Below are 22,555 nucleotides of genomic sequence, written 5' to 3' on the forward strand. Positions count from 1 at the left end.
GGAATGCGAGACGAAAAAAATCTGTGGGCCAGAATTTGGCAGGCAGGTCTTTGTCCTGCTAGTTGTAGTCTGGGTGTGAGAGGAAAGGTGGGTATGTGTATGTTGGGTGGTGGTAGTAAGAAGTATGATTCCAGATGTACTTTGAAGGTATTGCTGAGACTTGGATGTGGGATGAGAGGTGAATCAAAAGATGAATCAAGCGTGACTCCAGGAAGAGAGTTGCCGTTTTGAGTTGGGGGAGAGAGTTGCATGTTAGAGTTGCCTATTAGGCACCCAAGAAGAGATGTTGAGTAGGCATTTGGATGTTTGTGGCTGAAATTCAGTGGCGACGCTGGAGATATGAGTATGGGAGGCACCCAGGTAGAGATGGCATCCGAAGTCACAAGACTGGAAGGAAACTTGAATGGAGTGTGAGTGGAGAGAGGAAAAGAGAGGGAGAAGAGGAAGAACAAGCAAAGGAGAAGAGAAAGGGTCAGGAAGCCATTCAAGAGAGTGGTTTCCTGGGCACCTAGTTTACAAAGTGTTTCAAGGAAGGAGTCTTCCGCTCCGTCAAATGCTGCAGATAGGCCAAGTAAGATGAGGATGGAGAAGTGACTGTGCTGTTTAGCAAAGTGGAGGACACGGGTGGTGTTGGCAAGGACAGTTTTAATGGAAAGGTAGATAATGAAAGCCTGACTAAAGAGGTGGAAAGGAATGGGCAACAGCAGTCAAATCTCTCTAGGAGTTGGGCTGTAAAGTGAAGCAGAAATGGCAGGACAGCTAGATGGGAAGTGGCCACTTGTAAACTTTTTCATTTTTAAAAGTTTTGTTTTTTTAAATTAATTAAAAAAAAGATTTTATTTATTTATTTTACAGGAGAGAGAGCGAGCGAGCGCACAAGCAGGGGGAATGGCAGACAGAGGGAGAGGGAGAAGCAGGCTCCTGGCTGGGGAGAAGTCTGATGTGGGATCAGTCCCAGGACCCTGGGATTGTCACCTGAGCAGAAGGCAGATGCTTAACCAGCTGAGCCACGGAAGCGCCCCTAGTCACTTTTTTTTTAATAGCAGAAATTAAAATATGGTGTTATACCGATGGGAATAATACAGGGAGGGTGATAGGAGAAAATTGGAATTTCTAGGGCAGTATCTTAAAAAAAAATGAGGAGGGTAGGATTCAGTGTACAGTTGTCAAAATCGGTCTTAATAGGCAGTTTATGCAGTCACAGGAGGGAGACAAAGTAAATGAGACATGAAAATGTGAGTTTAGGGGCGCCTGGGTGGCTCAGTGGGTTAAAGCCTCTGCCTTCAGTTCAGGTCATGATTCCAGGATTCTGGGATGGAGCCCCGCGTCCGGCTCTCTGCTCAGCGGGGAGCCTGCTTCCTCCTTCTCTCTCTTTGCCTGACTCTCAGCCTACTTGTAATCTCTGCCTGTCAAATAAATAAATAAAATCTTAAAAAAAAAGAAAAAAGAAAATGTGAGTTTACTGATCCCCACAATTTTCTTAATGAAATCGGAAGCAAAGTCATTAGGCAAGAGAAAGGATGGAGAAGAAAGTGATGGGGTTTGATGAGAAGGGAAATATGACATAATTGTTTGGGATAATGGGTGGGGCCAGCTGAAGGATAGCACTTAAAGCCTAGCTGAGCAGGCAGTGGCGAGCTCCGTTTCTGTGAGAGATTAGTCCCTCTGGGCGCTCGGTAGTCTGCGTCCGTTTCCTTGGAAACGGAGGCGAGGGACTGGTCTTTCTGGGAAGTTTCAGTGGCCTAGGTTACCACGCGGTCCACGTTGTGACAAGAAAGTCAGAGAAGCGGAGTAATAAGTATCGCAAGAGACCAGGGCTCCACGGACTCACGACTCTTCTTCCACTTCACCCAATGGCGCGCGTCTTTCCCAAGTAGGTTTAAGAACCAAAGGGTGGTGGAGTGCGCATGCGTGCCCCCCCTGCGCTCCATATCGGCCTTCTTCTCTTTTGGCCCCGCCCCTTCCCCGCCCACGTCCCCCTAGCTCCGCCTCTCCCTCGCGCTACCGCAGTTCCCGCTTGGTTGCTCCGGTTCCTAGTGGACCATGGTCTCTGTGGAGACTCCACGCCTGTTTCACGTTTGCTGCTCACAGTCCCAGGGGTTGGGAATGATGGAAGTTCTTTTCCGCCCCGAACTCTTTCCAGACCCAGCCACTGTGGGATTCACTCTACAATCTACAACTTCCAGAATCTGGTGAGTCCGGGAGGGCCAGGGAGGAGATGAGGGCTTGCTGACTCTGGGTCTGCAGTCCGCCTGCCCCCATGGCCGTGACTGTTCCCGCTGATAGAATCTGGAGACCTGAATTCCAGGCTTACCTGTGTCACACATTGGCTGCAGGACCCACTATTTTCGCACCACCGTATCAGAGCGTGAGGGTGTATTATACTGCTCTCTTACTCATCTCTGATCGCTCCTCTGGTTTCCTCTTGGGTCTTTTCCATGCCTTGTGTTTAGTTCTTAGCACCTCACAGCCTGGATGTGCTTAGTAAATTATGGCTGGCTGATAAAACAAGTGATAGCTCACATTTATGGAGCACTTGCCACATGCTTTACAAATACCGCCTCTTGGAATTCTCACATCAATCTGTGGAGGTAGGTTTTATAATTAGATCTAGTTTACAGATGTGAAAATTGAGGCTTCGAGCTCAGAAGTTACTTGCTCAGTGTCACAGATATCTGTAAGGGGCAACGCTGGGATTTGGACACACTGGGCTGTGTGACTGATTGTGTTATATCTGGTAGGATTATGTTCCATGGCAGCGGTCCAAACAGAAATCCAAGTCACCTACTCTGCCTCCCATCCTACAAACCAGAGGCCACCAGAAGAGCAAAACGAAGACTTTGACTAGCGTCCTGCCAGGTGGGCAGAGGCACTTGAAGGTGGACATGGGAACTGGGGACAGGATAGAGTGTACGCCTTTGCCCTTTGGTGACATAAATTATATTAGAGTAGGCTAATTCTTGTGACAAACAATACCCAGGTTTCAGGTATTAGTACAGAAGCTTATTTCTCATTTATGTCAAAGTACATTTGCAGATCTGCAGGGATGGAAGTAATCTTTTCCACATGATCATTCAGGGATCCAGGCTGCTTCAACCTTGTGGCTGTGACAGTTTGGAAGGCCTTGAATTCCTCTGCTAAATACTTGTGCATTCAGCTGGTAGAAAGGGACGAGAGAGCGCATGCGCGCGTGTGCGTGCGTGAAAATACGGGTAATTTTTTGGGCAATTTTTTTTTCAGGGCCTAGACTTGAGGTGACACATACCACTCCCACTCTTATTCAAGTGGGCATAACTAGTCATATGACCACCCTTAACCACAAGGGAAGATGGGAAATGTTGTCCTGCTGTGTGTCCAAGAAGAAAAGAGAGGAAAAGAAAACAGGGTTTGGTCCACTTAGGATAATCTCTGCCACATCGTTGTCATGCTATCCAGGGGAGTTCTCAGACCCTTGACTGAGGCAGACACAGGTTTTCATCTTGACTCTGCCATTTACTATCTTGGGAAAGCCATTCTTCTCTCTGAGCTTTAGTTTTCGCACTTGTAATATGAGGACCTGACAAGATTGTCGCAAGAATTGTTGCTCTCAACCTCATCAGACCCAACATTCCTTTCAATAACAAATACTTTGTAATATTCCTTTAGTATAGATAAAGGACCTGACAAGATTGTCGCAAGCATTGTTGCTCTCAACCTCATCAGACCCAACATTCCTTTCAATAACAAATACTTTGTAATATTCCTTTAGTATAGATAATATAACCTACCTATGTATATAATTTAAAAAACTTAAAATAATGCCCTAAGGTAAAGTAAAGGAAAAGGAAAAGGAAAGCTACTTATAGTTAAGTAATGTATATTTCAGTATGTAAGTGCCCGGGATGAGCTCTACTGGAAGTTATGTCAAAGTAGTCAGAAGCTTACTCACAGATGTGGAGTCATGGTGAACGTAACCATTGCAAACGCAGACTGTCACGTGGTGTTATATCAGGGACTCAAATAACTAGAGGGATTTTTTTTTTTAAAGATTTTATTTATTTATTTGACAGACAGAGATCACAAGCAGGCAGAGAGGCAGGCAGAGAGAAAGGGAGAAGCAGGCTTCCTGCCGAGCAGAGAGCCCGATGCAGGGGGGTCAATCTCAGAATCCTGAGATCATGACCTAAGCCGAAGGCAGAGGCTTTAACCCACTGAGCCACCCAGGCGCCCCAGAGGGTGTTTCAATGAGGTCATGATTTCCAAAGTGGGACCCATCTCTTGGTAAAGTTCTGAACAAAACAAAGTACAACCTTCCCTTGATTGTAGCTGCTTTCTTGGAAAATTTAGCATTACTGTAAAATCCTGCAAAATATCCTTTCTGTTTATACGTGAAAGAGAGTCAGGTTCCGGGATCAGATCATTATAAATAAGTTTTTTTTTTTTTAAAGATTTCATTTATTTATGACAGACAGACAGAGATCACAAGTAGGCACATAGGCAGGCAGAGGGGGGGGGTGGGGGAAGCAGGCTCCCTGCTGAGAAGAGAGCTCGATGCAGGGCTTGATCCCGGGACCTTGAGACCATGACCTGAGCTGAAGGCAGAGGCTTAACCCACTGAGCCAACCAGGTGCCTTTTTTTTTTTTTTTTTTTAATTTATTTGACAGACAGAGATCACAAGTAGGCAGAGAGGCAGGCAGAGAGAGAGGAAGGAAAGCAGGCTCCCCGCTGAGCAGAGAGCCCGATGCGGGGCTCAATCCCAGGACCCTGGGTTTATGACCTGAGCCGAAAGCAGAGGCTTTAACCCACTGAGCCACCCAGGCACCCCCCCCCTTTTTTTTTAAAGAGTCAGGGGAGAGGCAGAGCGAGCCTGAGCATGAGCCGTGGGGGAGGGGCAGAGGGAGAGGGAAAAGCAGACTCCCCACTGAGCAGGAAGCTGATCCAGCACTCGGATCCCAGGACCCTGGATCATGACCTGAGCCGAAGGCAGATGCTTAATTGACTGAGCCACCCAGGTGCCCTGGGAGAGAGAGAATCTTAAGCGGGTTCCACACCCAGCATGGAGGTTGACAGGGGGCTCCATCTCAAAACCCCAAGATCATGACCTGGGCCGAAATCAGGAGTCAGACACTTAACAAATTGAACCACCCAGACGCCCCTCCAGAATGCACAATCTTTTAATTTTTATTTTATTTTAAATTTGTTTGAGAAAGAGAGAGTGAGAGAGCATGAGGGGTTGGGAACAAAGGGAGAGGGAGAGAGAGAATCTTAAGCAAGCTCCATGCTCAGCATGGAGCCCGATGCAGGGTCTGATCCCATGACACCGAGACCATGACCTGAGCCAAAATCAAGAGTCATATGCTCACCCGACTGAGCCACCCAAGAGCCCCGCCAGGATGCACAGTTTTAACCATGTATTAGTGGGGAGCGTATGGGCGCTGGAGAAACATGGACCTGAGTTGGTATTCCAGTTTCCCTTCTTGCTCTCCTATCTAGGTTGCTTGTCACAGCCCCAGTCTGCAAGGATTCCTGCCTTTATACAAGTGAAAGTGTCTGTGTAAATTATAATGATGAAAAGAGCTACTGCTGGCTCAGGACCCATGTTGTGTTGTGGAGTCATTATTCTTTCCTTCCTTCATTCAGCAGCATCCATTTGCTGAGAACCCATGTGCCCAGCAATGGGCTGAATGTTGTTGACTCATAGTGAAGGAGACAGATTGGGTTTCTAGTCATGTAGAGTTCACGGTCCCAACCTCAAACTGTAACTACACAAGAGACAGATTGGGTTTCTAGCTGTGTAGAGTTCACGGTCCCAACCTCAAACTGTAACTACACAAAACTTTAAGAACACTTGAGACAAATAGATAGAAGGAGGTCATCATTTCATTCATTCCTTATGACCTGGGAGATGATCTCATCACCATTTTACAGATGAAGAAATTGAAGCTTAGGTTGGTAACATGTCTTATGCAAAGTCATGGCCTTGAGGGCAGCTTTTGTGTATTAACATAGGTAAATCAACTGATTCCACCAAGATGGGGTAGCCCCATTCCTTCTTGGTGATCCCTTTTACAACTAAAAAAAGCCCTGACTGAACACAGAGAACGTAGAGGACTCTGAAGACTGGCCTTCATGCTACATCTCAAGAGGGGACTGTCTGAAGTAGGATCCTGAGTGTTATTTAGAACATCAAGGATTCAGTAGAAACCACTTGTCATACCAAGAATAAGGAAAATCACAACATGAGTGAGAAAAGACAGACACCAACATCAAGATGAATTAGGTAGAATGATATGACTGTTTTTATTTGCAGATGACACACCCATCTAGTAGAGAATCTTTAAAAATCTACTAAATTTAAGAGAAACTGGAATTAATAAGTGAGTTCATCAAGGTTGCAGAATACAAGTATACAAAAATCAATCACATTTTAAAAACGTATTTATTTAGAGAGCGTGAACGCAAGCTGGGGGAGGAGCAGAGGGAGAGGGAGAGAGAGAATCACAAGCAGGCTTCATGCACCCATCATGGAGCCCCACGCAGGGCTTGATCTCATGACTCGGAGATCATGACCTGAGCTGGAACCAAGAGTCAGATGCTTAACCAACTGAGCCACCCAGGTGCCCCAATCACATTTCTATGAACTAACAACGATTAAATTTAAAATTAAAAAATGTATCTATAATCTAAATAAATGAAATATTTTAAAAAGATTTTATTTGTTGGGGTGCCTGGGTGGCTCAGTTGTTACGTGTCTGCCTTCGGCTCAGTGCATGATCCCAGGGTCCTGGGATTGAGCCCTGAATCAGACACCCTGCTTGGCTGGAAGCCTGCTTCTCCCTCTCTCACTCCCCTGCTTGTGTTCCTTCTCTTGCTGTGTTTCTGTCAAATAAATAAATAAAATCTTAAAAAAAAAAAAAGATTTCGTTTTTTTCAAGTAACCTCCACAGCCAATGGGTTCAAACTCACAACCCTGAGATGGAGAGTTGTATACTTCACCGACTGAGCCAGCCGGGTGCCCCAGGAAATGAAATATTTAGATTTAAACTTAAAGCTACTACTCTGCTGAGAATTACATAATGTAAATGAAAGAAATCAAAGAAGACCTAAATAAAAGGAGAGACAAACTATGTTTATGATTAGAACATTCAGTATAGTAAAGATGACAGTTCTCCCCAATTTTATTTATATGTTTGATGTAATACCTGTCAAAATCCCAGCATGGTGTTTTGTAAATTGACAGGTTTATTCTAAAATTTATATAGAAAAGCAAGGCCCTGGAATAGATATACTATTTTGAAAAAGAAGAATAATGTGGGAAGAATCACTTTATCTGATACTAAGGTATATTATTAAAGCCAAAGTATTCAAGATAGCATAATATTGGCAGAGAGATAGACACATAGATCAATGGGGCAGGCTAGAGAAACCAGAAATAGAGCCACACAAGTATGCCCAGCTGATTTGGACAAGGGTGTGAAAACAGGCCAGCAGAGGAAAGGAAAGCCTTTTCCACAAATGGTGCTAGAGCACCATTTCTTGGACATCCACAGGCCAGAAAAAGAACCTTGACTTAAGTTCAAATATAAAAGTAAAATGAAATAAAGATTAAACGTTAAATGCCATACTGGAAAACTTTTAGAGGAAAACAAAGGAGAAAATTATATTTGGGACCCCTGGCCCCATGAAGTGCCCTTAGACTTTCTACCAACACCTTGATCCATAAAATAAAAATGAAATAAGTGGATACGTTGGATGTCATCAAAATTAAACACTAATTCTGTGAAAGACTCTTAAGAGGATGAAAAGACAAGCTACAGACTTGGAGAAAATTTTGCAAATCACCTCTGACAAATGACTGCTATGCAGAACATATGGAGAACTCTCAAAACTCATATTGAATTGAATTGAAAAGCAATTCAGTTAGTAAATGGGCAAAAGAGGAGCCACCTGGGTGTCTCAGTTGGTTAAGGGTCCTGCTCTTGATTTGGGCTCAGGTCATGATCTCAGGGTAATGGGATGGAGTCCAATGTCAGGCTCCATGCTCAGTGGTGGGCTGGCTGGGGATTCTCTCTCTCCCTCTCCCTCTACCCCTCCCTCTCACTTACTCACTCACGCCTGCTCTTTCTCTGAAATAAATAAATAAATAAATCTTAAAAAAAAAAAAAAGAAAGAAAATGGGCAAAAGATATGAAGGGACGTTTCACCGAAGAGGATCTCCAGATGGTAAATAAGTACGCGAAAAGATACTCAACATCATTATCCATTAGGGATATGCAAATTAAGCCATAATGTGTTTTCCCTACCTACCTATCAGAATGGCTAAAATGAAAAATGGTGATAACTCCAAATGTTGGCAAAGAGGAGAAACTGGACCGTGCATGCATTGCTGGTGGGAATGTAAAATAGTGTAGCTGCTCTGGGAAAAAGTGTGATAGTTCTTTTTTTCAGAGAGAGATTGTGAGCATGAGGGTTGAGGGGAATGGGCGGAGGGAGAGGGAGAGAGAGCATCCAAAACTGACTCTAACACGGGACCCTGACATGGGGCTTGATCTCATGACTCTGAGACCATGATCTGAGCTAAAATCAGGAGTCAGATACTTAACTGACTGAGCCACCCAGGTGCCACCATATGAGAGTTTCTAATGAAACTAACATGTAATTCTCCTCATACTGCAACACTTGCACTCTTGGGCATCTATTCCAGTGAAATGAAAACTTCTGGTCACACAAAAATCATTGCATGAATGCTTTGTAGCAGCCTTATTCATAATACTCCCAAACTGGAAGCAATCCATACCATGGAATACCATCCATTAATTAAAAGAAAGACCTATTGATACAGTCAATAGCTTGGATGAATCCACAGGATTTTGCTGAGCAAGAAAAACCAATCTCGGAAGTTATATACTCTATGATTTCATGTATACAGCATTCCAGGAATGACAAAATTCCAGAAATGGAGAGCAGATTAGTGATTGCCAGGGGTTTGAGACAAAGGTGGGCAGAGCATGGTCAGGGGAGGGAAGAAAGTATAGCTATAAACGGCAGCATGAGGGACGCTTGGGATAATGGAAATGTTTTGTATCTTGTCTGTCTTGATGTCAATATCATGGTTCTGATATTGTAGTTAGTTTTGCAAAATGCTACCATTCAGAGACTGGGTTAAAGACACATAGGATTTCTCTGTAGTCTTTCTTTAAAAAAATTTTTTTTAGTTTAAATTCTAGTTAGTTAACGTACAGTGCAATAATCATTTTTTCAGGAATAGAATTCAGTGATTCAACTCTGTATTATTTCTTAAAACTGCATGTACTTGAACTTATCCCAAAATACTAAGTTTAATTAAAAAGAAGATAAATCAGGGTTACTACTACTAATGAAAATAAATAGTCATTAAAGCTACAAATCTCCCTAAGTATTCAAGTTCAACTTACTAATCTTATAATTTTTATGAACACTTCTAAGGGGGATTTTGGAACTTCGCTAATTAGGTTCCCGCAATCCTTTTAGGCCACATTTTAAAATTTAATATATTCATTTTTCATTTTCAAGTAGTTCACTTGTCTGATTCACAAAGACCATTGAGCGTTTGATAATTCTCATAATCTAATAAATAAACATCAAGACATGGGTAATCTATGTCCTCTTAAAACTTTTGGTAACCTATACACATTTAATAAAAATGTCTTAAACCTTAAAACAAATCTAAATCAAAATCTCATTTAAATTAGAACCACAAGATTATTCTATTAATCATTTCATCTTTTAAACAATGCAATTAAATACCCGACATATACAGATAATTCACAACTGTAACACAAGATTATTTTATTTTGCTTCATCACTTCAATAGTTAATAGTAAAAATTTCCAGGGTTTGCTGTATTAATTCATTAGAGAAATCATATTTTCTGAGAAGTACTGTGTTGCCCTTGGAGGGGGGGATTTTGGTGGACATTGAGAATGTGGCCTTAGCATTCAAGATGATTTGGGTGATTTGTCTCAGGCTGATGCCTGAGAGGAATCTGGGGTTCTGAGAACATGCCCCCCAATGCCTTATGCTGATTGGAACTATTTCTATATGGTCTTTATCTGGCGGGACCACAGGTTTTATAGGTGTTTCAGTCAGGTAGGAATTTTGCACAGCTCTTGTACCTTTGTGAGGGGCTGTGGTCCTGATGCCAAGCCTCAGGTCATCAGTAATGACAGTGACAGCTAGGAATGCATATTCCTCACTGAGTCTGTGTTGGGCACTGCTCTGAACACTTGAAGGTATAGTGACATCTTATTTAATCTTAGGGACAGCCCTATGAGACAGGTGTGATGATGACTCCTGTTTTATAGGTGGGAAACACTGAGGGGCAGAGAGGTCAGGCTACCAACCCAAGCACACATGGCCAGTAGAAAGTGGAGCTTGCATTGGAACCCAGGCTGTCTGGCTCATTAGTTCTTGCCCTTAACCCCTGCTGCATCTGACCTTGCTACCTGCCAGGTTGGTGGGAGAGACTGTGGGCACCTGGCCAGCTTCTGTTGCTTCCCCTCTCCTCCCCTCTGTCCATACCCATAGTCATGTGGAAGTCCCCTGTGCAGAGTGGGGCCTGGGAGCTGATTGACAGATGTGAGTCCCATGCTCTGCCTCACTGTCACATATTAGAAGGTCAAGAGTGGGTGGGGCTGGTGCCCAGGGCCATCTCCTAGATGGTGCCTTCCCTGGGACCCGCCCTCAGGCCTGCCTGTACCCTCACTCCCTCTCTGCTCTTTCCCATGCCCTAGGGTTACATTCCAAGCCCACCACGTCTATGACAAGTCAGCTGAGGAATCCACAAGAAAAGTACAGTGGGAGGTTGGACTCCGGGAAGACACAGAAGAAAATCCGGCTATTGAGGGTATGAGCAGCCTCCCCATAGGCATTGGAGCCGTGGTAGGGACAGAGGGTCAGGGGGATGGTGATTGCAAACACGCACAGACCATTTTGCAGTGCTGCACTTGACTCATTTCCTTTCCAGCAGTGCCATGAGCATGCTTATCATCACCCCCATTTTACAGATGGGAAACTGAGGTGCAGGGAGATCACGGACTTCTATCAAGTCGTGTGGTTAGAAAAATGGCAGTACCAGGGATCAAAGCTGGTTAAGCAAGGTGTTTGCCTTTGTATTGAAGACTAGGAAGATGATCAGAATCGCTCTTCTGTTTCGCTGCATTAGGAACACAGTCTGGTGGCTTGCTTGTTTAAAAATTTCCAGTAAATTAACCTTTCATGGAATACAGAGCAGCTCAAGGCACAGCTCAGAAGCTCACTATTACATTTTTCCCATCATCTGATACAGCTTTAGATAATTAGTGTTCTCACCATCTATTGCTTTTTTATGGCTTCTGAACAATGTTTTAAAATGTTTGAAATGACTAAAAGAGGAGGAGTCTTTTGTGTCCTTAGCAGAAAGTAGAATACTAAATACTATAAATGCTACAAAATACTGGCAAAGAATTCATACTTTCTTCAAGAAGGGTTTTAAGAGCTCAGTGAACAATGACTACTATATAAAGAAATAGGGAAGAATATATTCGCTTTGAAACCTTTTCTTCCCTTTAACCTTTAATTTTGCAGAGTGGTTCAGAGGCAGCCCAGAGTTCTTAAAGGAGGAATTCCTATCTCTGGTGTTATTTTTATCCTGACTTTAGAACTTGGACAATTTGGCTCTGAAGCCTGGGCTCCCAAACAGTTCCTAATGTTGTCTCTTGTGATTATTCATTCATTTAATTGATTTATTGAATGTCTACTATGTGCCAGGCCCTGGCATATAGTATCTAAGTGCGGACATTCACCAGTGATATGGCCTCTGACCTTAGAGAGCTCACATTCGACTTTGAGAGACAGACAATAAACAAGACAAATAAGTATATAACATGTGCCACGAAATGAAGAATGTAAAGCAATGCACAGCAATGAAGTATAAAGGTAAGGTCAGGAAGAGTGGCCGTGACCATCTGAGACAGAGTGGTCAGAGAGGCTGCTTAAATGGTGACATCTGAGGAACGAATGTTCCAGACATAGGAACCGCAAGTGCAGAGGTCCTGAGGTTGATGTGGCTAGAGCAGGTGATGAAGGAAACCTGGTGGGTGTGAGGGTATGGGTGATGACTTATTTGCAACTCTGTAGTCCGTAATTAGGCTTTGTGTTTCTATGCTGAGCAAGACAGGAAGACCCTGGAGGATTCTGAGTAGAGTAGAGAGACATGATATGACCTAGGTTTTCACAGGAGTCCTTGGGCTGTTGCTGCTGCTGTGTGGAGAATGGACCGTGGAGACAAGGGGGAAACAAGAAGGGAGCAGAAATTACTCTGTTGATTTGCTCTCAGAAATGGAACAGGATCCTGACTCTGCCCCTCAATCACCAGACATTTAATTTGTTCAATCTACAATTCTTGAGAGAGTGCCTCCTATGTGCCGGGCACCATGCCAGGTGTTGGGGACACAGCTGTGAACATAGCACTCAGAATCTGTGTGCTTATGGAGCTTACACTATAATGGGGAGACGTATAATAAATGAATTTTAAAAACCCAAAGAATAGTTTATAGCCATCAGTTTATTCAGCCCATACTTATGGAGCTCCAGGCACCATCCTATGTGCTGTGTCCTACAACTGTGATGGAACAGCCAGTTCCCCGCCCCCCACCACCCCACCGCCCCCGCCCTCCTGGCTGTGCCTTTTGAGTGGGAGAGACAGTTACAAAATAAGAAAAAAAAGAAAATAAGATAATAAGAAAAACATATAATCCCAACTGGGGTTAAGGGTCAGGAAGGAAACAAAGTCGGGTTTCTGCACTAAATCTTGTGCTCAGGGATGATCCATTTCTAGAGCAGAGGTCATTAATTATATAGCTTCTCCAAATCCCCTGGGAATGGGGTCTGTGCTAAGGATACACATTTCTTTTCTTTTCTTTTTTTTTTTTAAGATTTTATTTATTTATTTGACAGACACAGTGAGAGAGGGAACATAAGCAGGGGGTAGTGGGAGAGGGAGAAGCAGGCTTCCAATGGAGCCTGATGGGGCGTTCCATCCCAGGACCCCAGGGTCATGACCTGAACTGAAGGCAGATGCTTAATGATTGAGCCACCCAGGCGCCCCAAGGATACACATTCCTGATGCCAGCCCCCGCGATGTCTGCTGGGTGGGCTTCTGTGAAACAGGGCCAAGATTGGTGCCAAGTGAGGTCGTGCATGTGACCTGCTGAGCAGAGTGTCAGGCCCATACATAATAAACAGTCTGTATGTTTGCAGGGTTACTCGTTATTGTATGAGGAATGCGGGAGTTGGGGGCCAGGAAGGGGTAGCTTCTCGTGAGGGACAGAGAAACAAGGAAGAACAGGAATAAGACAGAGAGTGCAAAGGCGCAGCAGACCTGGAGGCCTAGAGCCTGTGGGCACGGTTATCACGGTTATCACCACTTCCTGCGGGCAACCTGAGGGTGCCAGGCGCAGCCACTCCGTGTCTTGACTGTGAACATTATCTCATTTGTTTTTCCCAGCAATGCTAGTTTCCTAACCTTTAGAATGAGTACAGCAGGGACGCCTGGGTGGCTCAGTGGGTTAAGCACCTGCCTTCAGCTCAGCTCATGATTTCAGGGTCCGGGTATGTGTCCTGCTCAAGCCCCTTGCTCAGCCGGGAGCCTGCTTCTCTCTCTGCCTGTTGCTCTCCCTACGTGTGTGTGCTCTCTCTCTATAAATACACTTAAAAAAAAAATAGAATGAAGATAGCAGAGTTCTGGGGGGTGGTTAACTCGTTTGCCCATGTTCCCTGAGGGAGTAAGCGGCAGAACTGGTATTTGAACCGAGGTTCAACCATGCCTTGCGCTTTGAGGCCGCTCACTTCCTTCTCTTGATGTGGTGGAGAGCCAGACATCGGGAGTCAAGAGTCCGGCTTTCCAGTTCCGGTGCCATACCTTCTGGCTGTGTGACTTTAGGCAAGTCACTTAAGGTATCTGAGCCTCCATTTATCAATAAAATAAGAGTCAGTAGACAGGGCCTTTGAATGAACCAATATCACCTTCTGAGTGCCCAGTGAAGCCCAGTACCCAACACATAGCTGTTATTATTGTAGCTTTTGTTTACCTGCTGGAGGTGATCTTAGCAAACCCCTTAAGCTTTCAGCGCCTCCTTGTTTCTGCGGGGAAATGCGGGCAACGAGAGAGCGAGTACTCATTTAGCTCAGCCGTCTCTGATGAACATCGGTAGCGACTATCATCCACTTGGCTTCCCCGCTTTTTCCAGACCTGACCCATCACTTCCGCCCCTTTCTTACCTACCTGAGGTGTTTTCTATTTTTATCACTACTGTTACTACTATTTTTTATTGATTCTAAGAAGCCATTGGTAATAAGGTGCAGCTTTATCTTATTTCCAACGAACAAATTTTGTCAGATCGTGACATGCCACCCGTTGTAAGAGGCGTCCACCTCTGAGGTGTAAAAATCAGGGAAAATGGGCGTTTCAGAATGGATGAAAGAGTTGGGGGGGGGCTGCGTGGGGCGGACTCTGTCCCGCAGACAATGGGGCTGCATTTACCAGTCGAGACCACAAGGGGGCGGGCGTGCGGCGGGAGGGAAATGGTCCCTAAGCTCCGGGCCGCAGCGCGCAGCACCGCCTCCCATCCTTGCCCTCCCCTCCGCCTGCAGGCGTTGCTCAGGAACAGGCGAACCACGCTGCAGGAGCTCTCCAGCCATGAGGTCTTTCTCACCAAGCTCAACCTGGAGCTGATCAAGGACATCCAGGACATGGAAGACAGCTCGGCCCTGAAAGTGCGCACGATGCTGCAGGAGCAGGACATCCTCCAGGTGAGGTCCCACCCGCACCTTCCCCAGCCTTGGCCTCCGCCCCCTGCACCTCGGTCCTGCCCGCGGCACCGCCCCCTTGAGCCTTCGGGCGCCCTCTCCTGGCTTCTCCAGGCCCTTTGCACAAGCTGCTTCCTTCCTCTGGAAGATGAATCTCTCCCACTCTTCGCCCCACCTAGCTGGGCTTTGGAACTATACCAAGATGGGGGTTCTCACTCCAAAGCCAGCATTTATTAGCTGGGAGAATTCGAGTTAACCTCTGAGCTCTGTAAAATAGAGCACAAAGCACCTACCCTAGAGGGGTGTTGTACTTGGCACACAACAGGTGTAGCTATGCCGACCACTCCCATTCCTACTCACACAGGGTTGTACATATCCATATAATCCCTTACCACAACCCCGTGGGGTGGGCATTATTATCTTTATTTTATATAGGAAAAAATGGAAACAGAGGGGCCGGGTGACTTACTCAAGGTCACCTTCAAGCTCACTCATCTAGCAAGGGTCGACACTTGACTTGAACACAGTACATCTGGCACCAGGATCTGGCTTCCTTCCCGCAAGCTGTGATTGTCACCCTCAGCCACTGGTGGTGCTTATGGTCTGGGCGGGGGGAGCCACTTTTTCGAGAACCTGGGTGGCATCCTCTGCCTCCTCTGGGAGAGGCTTGGGAAAGCTGCTGGAGGAGAGTGCAAAGTTCACAGGGGACCCAGGAGCTCGGGCTGGAGGAGAGGCGGAGGAAATGGTCTCATAGAGCAGTAATGCCCTCTGGCTGCCGTCTGCCCAGGGAGAAGAGGGACTGAGCTCACCGGAGCCTGGGAGATGAAGAGAAAACTCGGTGTTGGGGACTTAGTCTGCTCAGGTGGCCTTACCAAAGCACCAGAGACCAGGTGACTTACACAGAGAAATTTCTCCTAGTTCTGGATGCTGGAAGTTCAAGATCAAGGCGCTGGCAAGTCCGAGATCAATGTCCAGTGAGGAAGCCTCTGTCGTTGGGGATACAGATAGCTGCCTTCTCTTTGGGTCCTCACGTGGCCTTTTCTCTGTGCTCACATGGAAAGGCTCTGGAGTCTCTTCCTTTTTTTAATAAGTACACTGCTCTTATCGGATTCTGCACCCTTTAGACCTCATTTAACCTTTTACCTCCTTAAAGGCCCTGTCTGCACACACAGCCCTATTGGGGGTTAGGGCTTCAACATATGAGTTTGGGGGAGTACACAGTTCAGTCTATCACACAGGCCAAGGACTGCAGAGTCATTCAGCCCAAGGGAACTTAGAATATTCTCCAAATTTAGATAAAATCATTGTTGATCTTCTGGCATTGATCCATTAGTATATTTTTTGTTCATCCTGAGTGCTCCCTGTGGGCTCTTGGGAAACAGGGATCAGTGGGACACGTTGTCTACATCAAGCTGTCATTCTAGTGGGGTCCAGGCAGTTAGAAAGCCATTTGTGTACTGTCGTGGGGACAGGGGTTCTGGGGAGCTGAGAGGGGCCTCTCACCCAGACATGGGTGGGAGGTCAGGAAGGCTTCCTGAAGAAGGTGATGCCGTTGAAACGGGGAGAAGTAGGTGTTACCTGGTAGAGAGCAGGAAAGTGTTCCAGGCAGAGGAACTGGGTGCTCAAGGCCTGTGGAGAGAGGGGGCGTGGCCAACTCAAGGGGCCACATGTTGGCCTAAGCCAGTGCAGTCAGGGCCTTGTCAGCCAAGGTTAGGAGTTCAGACCGTATTTACAGGGCAGAGGGGAGCCCCTGGAGGGTTTTAAATAGGAGAGGGATGAGGTCAGCTTTAAAAAAATTTTTTTTTTATTTTTAAAGAAAGCTCATCCTGACTGCGGCATGGAGCAAAGATCAGAGGAGGACCAGTTAGGGGTAGCTGTGGTACTATTTGAGGCAGGAGATGAAGAGAACTTGAATAAGACAGTGGCAGTGAGGGTGGAGAGAAGGACATGGTTGTGAGAGCTGTTGGGGGTTAAATCCGTTGCACTTGGTGACATTTTGAAGGAGGAGGGAGCGGAGACCACTGCATGGGTTTGGGCCGGTGCCTGGGTGTGTGGTAGAGTCCTCGGCTGGGGTGGATGGTAGGAGAGGGCCCAGTTTGGAGCGGCTGGGCTGGTCTCCGGTCAGGTTGCTGGGTCTAGGACTGTTTTTGGATCTGGGGACTCCCTGGAGGAAATGCCGAGTCGCCTGAGGGGGGACCAGGCTTTGGTAGCGCCAGAAGAGGTGGTGGGGCAAGCTGACCCCGCCACTCCCACAGACTGTCGTGGACATCTTGGAGTACTCGAACAAGAAGAAGCTGCAGAAACTCAAGTGTGAACTTAAGGAGTGGGAGGAGAAGGAGGAGTCCAAGATGAAGTGTAAGTATCCCCGGCATGAATTCCTTCATCCTCTCCCTGGCTTTGGGGAGGTCAGCAGAGCCTTCATCTCGCACCTACCTTTTGGAAGACAGTAGGCCCAGCATCCCCCACCTTAGGCACGGAATTGCTAAGATGCAGAGCTAACAGCTTACTTCTGGAGCAGTGAGCCCTGAGCACTTCAGGCCCCCCGAGGGTTCAGATGTACGGGCACACTCTCAGTCATGGCAACTACCTGTGAGGCAGGGACTGTTTGCCCATTTTACAGATGAGAAAGCTAAAGCTAAAAGAAGTACAGTAGCGTGCCATAGATCATAGCAGCTGCGAGCCAGGATCCAGCCCCAGCCTGCCTCTGCTTCCTGCCGTCTCTCTGGGAGTCAGTGGCTCAGCCAGGTCTCAGGTCTTCTGGCTTCCATAGCACTGACCTTGAGCTTGAGCTTGTGCTTTCTTTCTGGAGTAGACTGGGAGCCCTCTGGCGGGGGTGGTGTGTCAGCCAACCTCAGACCTTGGGGCCACCACCCATGGAGGGCATCAGTACAGACATGATCTTTTTTTTTTTTTTTTTAAAGATTTTATTTATTTATTTGACAGACAGATCACAAGTAGGCAGAGAGGCAGGCAGAGAGAGAGTAAGGGAAGCAGGCTCCCCGCTGAGCAGAGAGCCAGATGCGGGGCTCTGTCCTAGGACCCTGGGTTCATGAGCTGATGGCAGAGGCTTTAACCCACTGAGCCACCCAGGCACCCCCAGACATGGTCTTAATGGTCATTTCACGGGAGTCAGTGTCACCCCATCTCCCTGGGCTTGTTGCGGGGGAAACTTGTGCAGGAGGAGACGGAGGTCCAAGGAGGGACAGTTTTGGTGAGTGCCACAGAGTAAGTCAGCGGCAGAACTGGGACTCATCTAGGGATCAAGCCCTGGTTTAGTTCTCTTTCCTACCCAGTGTTGCCTCTTCTCCTTCGGGGGTAAAAGACTCTAGGGACTTAGCCTTGTGGGAGCTTGCTTCCACCAGATCCCAGTCCATTGGCCAAGGAGAGCTTTGCCTCCTGTATCTCCTGGGAGGGGTCCCTGAGAGACTGCCTCCTGTCCCTCCTGCCCTCTGCAGCCCTGGCACAGCAGGTGGAACAGCTGAATGCCAAGATTGAGAAGACCTACAAGGAAGTGAGCTTCCTGAGCACGTACATGGACCATGAGTATCCTGTCAAGTTGGTCCAGATCGCCAGCCTTGTGCGTCAACTGCAGCAGATAAAGGACAACCAGCAGGTAGGGGAGCCCCTGGCCCCGCCCTGCCGGACTACACTGGAAGCAGGGCCGTGGCCCACACCTTCCCGCTGGCCCCTAGGATGAGCTGGATGACCTTGGTGAGATGCGCAGAATGGTCCTGCAGTCTTTGTCTAATCAGATTCAGAAGAAGAAGAAAAAGCTTCTGCAAGCTCTGGTGGTGGTGAGTGGCCAGACGTGGTGGTGGGTGTCCAGGTCCTGCCCCAGCCCTGCTTCCTTTCCCGTCCTCTGCCTCCAGGCTCCCTGCACTCACCCCCTCCCACCCCAACTGGAATCTACCAGGCCCTGCCTCCCCGGAAGAGGCACCTGGGGGCCAGATCTCCTCTCCCTCCGCAGAAAAGCCAGCAGCCCCATCAGGAAGCTCTTCTGCAGAAGACCCGGGACAACCAGGACCTGCTGAAGTACATGGACAAGTTCCGAGAAGTGAGTGGGCACGGAAGGGGACGACCCCTCTGTGAGGGAGCAGAAGGGTGGGTAGGCCCCAGGACCTGTGTGAGTCAGGCTTGTCCTGACCTGGTGCTCAGGAGGCCTCTGGCTCTGGTGTCAGCCTCTCGCCCAGCTAGCGCCATATTATTCCTCCGACAAGGAGGTTAGTGCAGGCCCAGGCCTTGCCTCACTAACCAGCATCACCGGCGATGACCCACTAGCAACATCACCAAGCATCCTGTGCTCACCCATCATTTTACTGTCATAACCCCCTCCTATCTTCACCACTTAATTCTCGCCACTGACCATCACTCACTAGCCGAGTTAATGAACTTCACCATCACTGCCCCTCACCCCACATTCATTTTCATTATCACCCTCCATCTGCTGTCAGCATGAGTGGCCTTCACCGTATCTGCCAGCCCCCATTCGTTCTCATCACTGGGTACTGCCCCTCCCTGCTTTGCCACCTCTCTCCATGCTCCATGACCTCCGCGCCTCATTCAGGACCATCAGACATTGGCCCTTACTTGCGAGCAGCCCTCTGGAGACCAGGAGGCCCCTGTGGCCAAGCGGTGCCATTTCCCTAGATGGCCTTCCTCCTCATTCGGGTGGCCCCGTTCTTCCTTTGTTGGGGGATGCTGGGCTCCTCACTCTCCCCTGCCGTGCTTCTCCCCTCAGTTTATCAACCAGTTTGAGGAGGAAATACCCATACTGAAGGCCGAGGTGGAGCAGCTCCAGGTGCAGGTCCAGGAGCCCCGAGAGATCGTATTTGCAGACGTCCTGCTTCGGAGACCCAAGTATGGGATCTTTTTTTTGCAGCTGCTGCTTAAGCCCACCATGCTGGGCCCTCGAAGAGGCTCTCTGTCCCCAGGAAAGGCAGCCTGGTGGAGAAGGCAGACCCCCGGATAGAGGGTGCAGGGCGACCTGGGTCTCCTTGGCTCTGCTGCTAACCACGTGGCAGAAGTGATCTTTCCCGTCTCTGGGCCTTCATGTCCCATTCGTACGCAGGAAGCTGGGTTACATAAACTTTGTGGACTCTTCAGGTTCTCAGATTCCATGTTTCCTCCAAGTGGGTATACCCCTAAGCTCTCAGGGTGTTTAGGAAGGTGGAATTGAATAGGGTGTTTGGCTCCAGGGAAGATGGGCCTGGAAGGCACTCTGTGAGGAGAGAAGGATGTCTTCTCCGCCTGGCAGACTCCCAGGCCCCAGAGGAAGAACTAACTTCCTTCCAAAGCCGGTTCTCCGCCTACCTTTCTTGGATCAGGCGGAGCCTGGGGATCCCATGAGGCCAGGCCTCATGTGATAGTTCACAGGACCTGGGGCACCTCGTGCAGAGCCCTCAGGTCGATGATTGAACTCAGAAGACTGATACATCTACAGATGGAAATTTTGGCATTGTCAGTATAGAGATGCTTTTTCTTTTTTGCCATTATTTTGGGAAATTTCAAATATGCAGACAGTAGAGAGAATGTTCTGGTGGACACTCAGTTGCCCGTGTAGATTACGAGTTGTTCTATTTTTGTCATATTGGGTTCATCTTCATTCCTTCGCTTTTTCTCGTGAAATACCGTCCATTGCAGACATCCTGACATTTCGTGCCTGAATAGCTCAGTGAGGGTCAGGAGAGTATGGAAGCCACGAGAATGGATGAGAGAATTGGGACGAGGTTGGGGGCAGGGTGTCATCCTCTGGCCCCCTAAATGTGCTGGTCCCTGTGATGGAGGCTGTTCTCACTCCTTGTATGGAAAGAAGGACACCTGTCACTGACGGAGCTTAGTCCACCTGCCAGAGATCGAGGTTCGAATTATTCCCTCCCCGTTTGAGCAATGAGGAAACTGAGGCCGCTCTGGGCTTGGGCACATAGTGAGTGCTTGTCACATACATGCCAACCGAAGGAGTGGGGCTCTGGGGGAAGTTGGAAGCTCAAGGTGACACACAGCCAGGTGTCCAAGCCGGCCATTCTGACCACAAAGACAGTGCTGGGCGTGAGAGGCTGCATGTTTCAGAGCCTGCTCCCTCTTGACCCCAGACCTCTGGAGGGGAACATTCATTATGCCAGACCCATTCCTCTTTTATTTTTGGTGTGTGCGCACATCTCCACGTGCCCACACAAGAGATCGTATTTGCAGACGTCCTGCTTCGGAGACCCAAGTATGGGATCTTTTTTTTTTTGCAGCTTCTGCTTAAACCCACTGCTGCACAGTCACTGGTGTTTGGGATGGGGCTCCCCAGCTGAGTACAGTGTTCTGAGAGCTGGCTGCCCCCGAGGCCGTGCTCTCCCACGCTTCAACTCTGGCGCCCCTGCCTGACCTCCCGTACCCTCTTTGCTCTTCCCTACCAGGTGCACCCCAGACATGGACGTCATCCTCAACATCCCCATGGAAGAGCTGCTGCCCTTCTAGATGCCGGGGCCAGGGGCCAGCCTTCCCTCCCTGCTCTTTTTCCTATACCTGGAGCCTTGACTTATCGTCTTCCCTGAGCGCATGCCCACGTCCAGAGCCTGGTCTCCTGTTCCTCCCTTCCTTCCTTCCCCGCCTCCCTTTCTCTCTCTTTTCCTTCCTTCTTTCCTTCCATCCTTCCTTTCTTCCTTCCTCCCTCCCCGGCTCCCTCCACCTTTCCTCTTTTCTTTCTGGTTTGCACTGCTGCTTGGGCCAGGTGGGTACTCCCAGTCAAGTCTGCCATTCCTTTTTACCAATAAAGCCGGCCTTGCATTTGCTCTTTTGCTTGGAGATTTCCAGCTAGGCCTTGAGTAGATGTGGTAGGAATGGACTATGGTCTTAAGATAAGGGGTGGTTAGGGTGCCCGAGTGGCTCAGTTGCTTAAGCGTCTACCGTCAGCTTGGGTCATGTTCCCAGGGTCCTGGGATTGAGTCTCTGCATCAGGCTTTCTGCTTGGTGATAAGCCTGCTTCTCCGTCTGCCTCTCTCTCTCTCTCTGTGTGTGTGTGTCTCTCATGAATAAATAAAATCTTAAAAAAAAAAAAAAAGATAAGGGGTGGCTAACTGCGCCGACTGTGTCTGGGGCACAGGACTTCTCGAGAAGAGCCGAGTGAGCCCCTCTCCGAACTGGCTCTGGGCTGCGCTGTCCCTGGTGCGATGGAAGCCCAGCTTCCCTCCTAATTTGTGCTCAGACCTGTTGAGGCCAGTGCCAGGGCAGAGGGGAGACTCCGGAGTTGGTGTCCCTGGGATCTTGCTGGGTTTTCCTCGCTGATGGCCATCTCTCTTCTGGTCCAGCTGTCTGTCTGTCCAGGGCCTGCACCCCAGCCGTGCGTGGACGTGAACACACGCTCGTATTCAGGTGGAGTTAGGCGCAGCCCCCCACCCTGTGCTGACTTGGAGCTGTGCTGCCTGGCCCCCCCTTCAAGCGAGGACAGCTGCTGCAGTCCCTGGGAGTGCCGTGGGAATGTGTCCTTCGGCAGTCAGCCCCTTCAGGGTTTGCCTCGGCTGCAGAGAGCCCCTCACCCAAGATCAGTCCCCTCCCACGTCCATGACGGCTCCGTGTGCAAATGCCAATGGCTAAGCCATCCTGGCCTCACCTGGAATGACTCTGAAGACCTCTTCTGGCTCCAGCATTCCCTGTCGGGTCTGCTGAAGCTGTCCCTGGGCCTGCATGACAGCTCATTTCTTCCTCTGCCGAGTTCTGCCTGTTTCTCCCTCCCTGGGTTCCCAGGGACTCAGTGATTGACACCCT

General features: G+C 48.2%; 1 protein-coding gene across 4 annotated transcripts; it reads left to right on the top strand.

Annotated features, from left to right (window-relative positions):
- The first annotated feature begins 1,449 nt into the window (after positions 1 to 1,449).
- Positions 1,450 to 21,582, top strand: CUNH20orf96 (chromosome unknown C20orf96 homolog). 4 transcript variants are annotated; one of them, XM_004746705.3, is made up of 11 exons: positions 1,450 to 1,873; positions 2,144 to 2,192; positions 2,742 to 2,859; positions 10,753 to 10,865; positions 14,651 to 14,809; positions 17,062 to 17,161; positions 18,262 to 18,419; positions 18,499 to 18,600; positions 18,774 to 18,860; positions 19,545 to 19,663; positions 21,208 to 21,582. In XM_004746705.3, the coding sequence occupies exons 1-11, from the start codon at positions 1,854 to 1,856 to the stop codon at positions 21,266 to 21,268; spliced, it is 1,086 nt and encodes a 361-aa protein (XP_004746762.1). In that variant the 5' UTR covers positions 1,450 to 1,853; the 3' UTR covers positions 21,269 to 21,582. The 4 variants fall into 4 exon arrangements, with proteins under 4 accessions (XP_004746762.1, XP_012908889.1, XP_012908887.1 ...); XM_013053435.2 differs by lacking the exon at positions 2,742 to 2,859 and having other exon boundaries at positions 1,454 to 1,873; XM_013053433.2 differs by lacking the exon at positions 1,450 to 1,873 and having other exon boundaries at positions 1,880 to 2,192.
- The last annotated feature ends 973 nt before the right edge of the window (positions 21,583 to 22,555 follow it).

The sequence above is a fragment of the Mustela putorius genome, unplaced genomic scaffold (assembly GCF_011764305.1).
Source record: "Mustela putorius furo isolate JIRA1106 unplaced genomic scaffold, ASM1176430v1.1 tig00000743_pilon_pilon_pilon, whole genome shotgun sequence".
NCBI lineage: Eukaryota > Metazoa > Chordata > Mammalia > Carnivora > Mustelidae > Mustela > Mustela putorius.

Coding starts and splice junctions, on each gene's coding strand:
- CUNH20orf96 (XM_013053433.2), top strand. CDS start 1,908: ATGCGTGCCCCCCCTGCGCTCCATATCGGCCTTCTTCTCTTTTGGCCC. Junction 2,860..10,752: donor TTTGACTAGCGTCCTGCCAG/GTGGGCAGAGGC, acceptor CCCATGCCCTAG/GGTTACATTCCAAGCCCACC. Junction 18,861..19,544: donor ACATGGACAAGTTCCGAGAA/GTGAGTGGGCAC, acceptor TTCTCCCCTCAG/TTTATCAACCAGTTTGAGGA.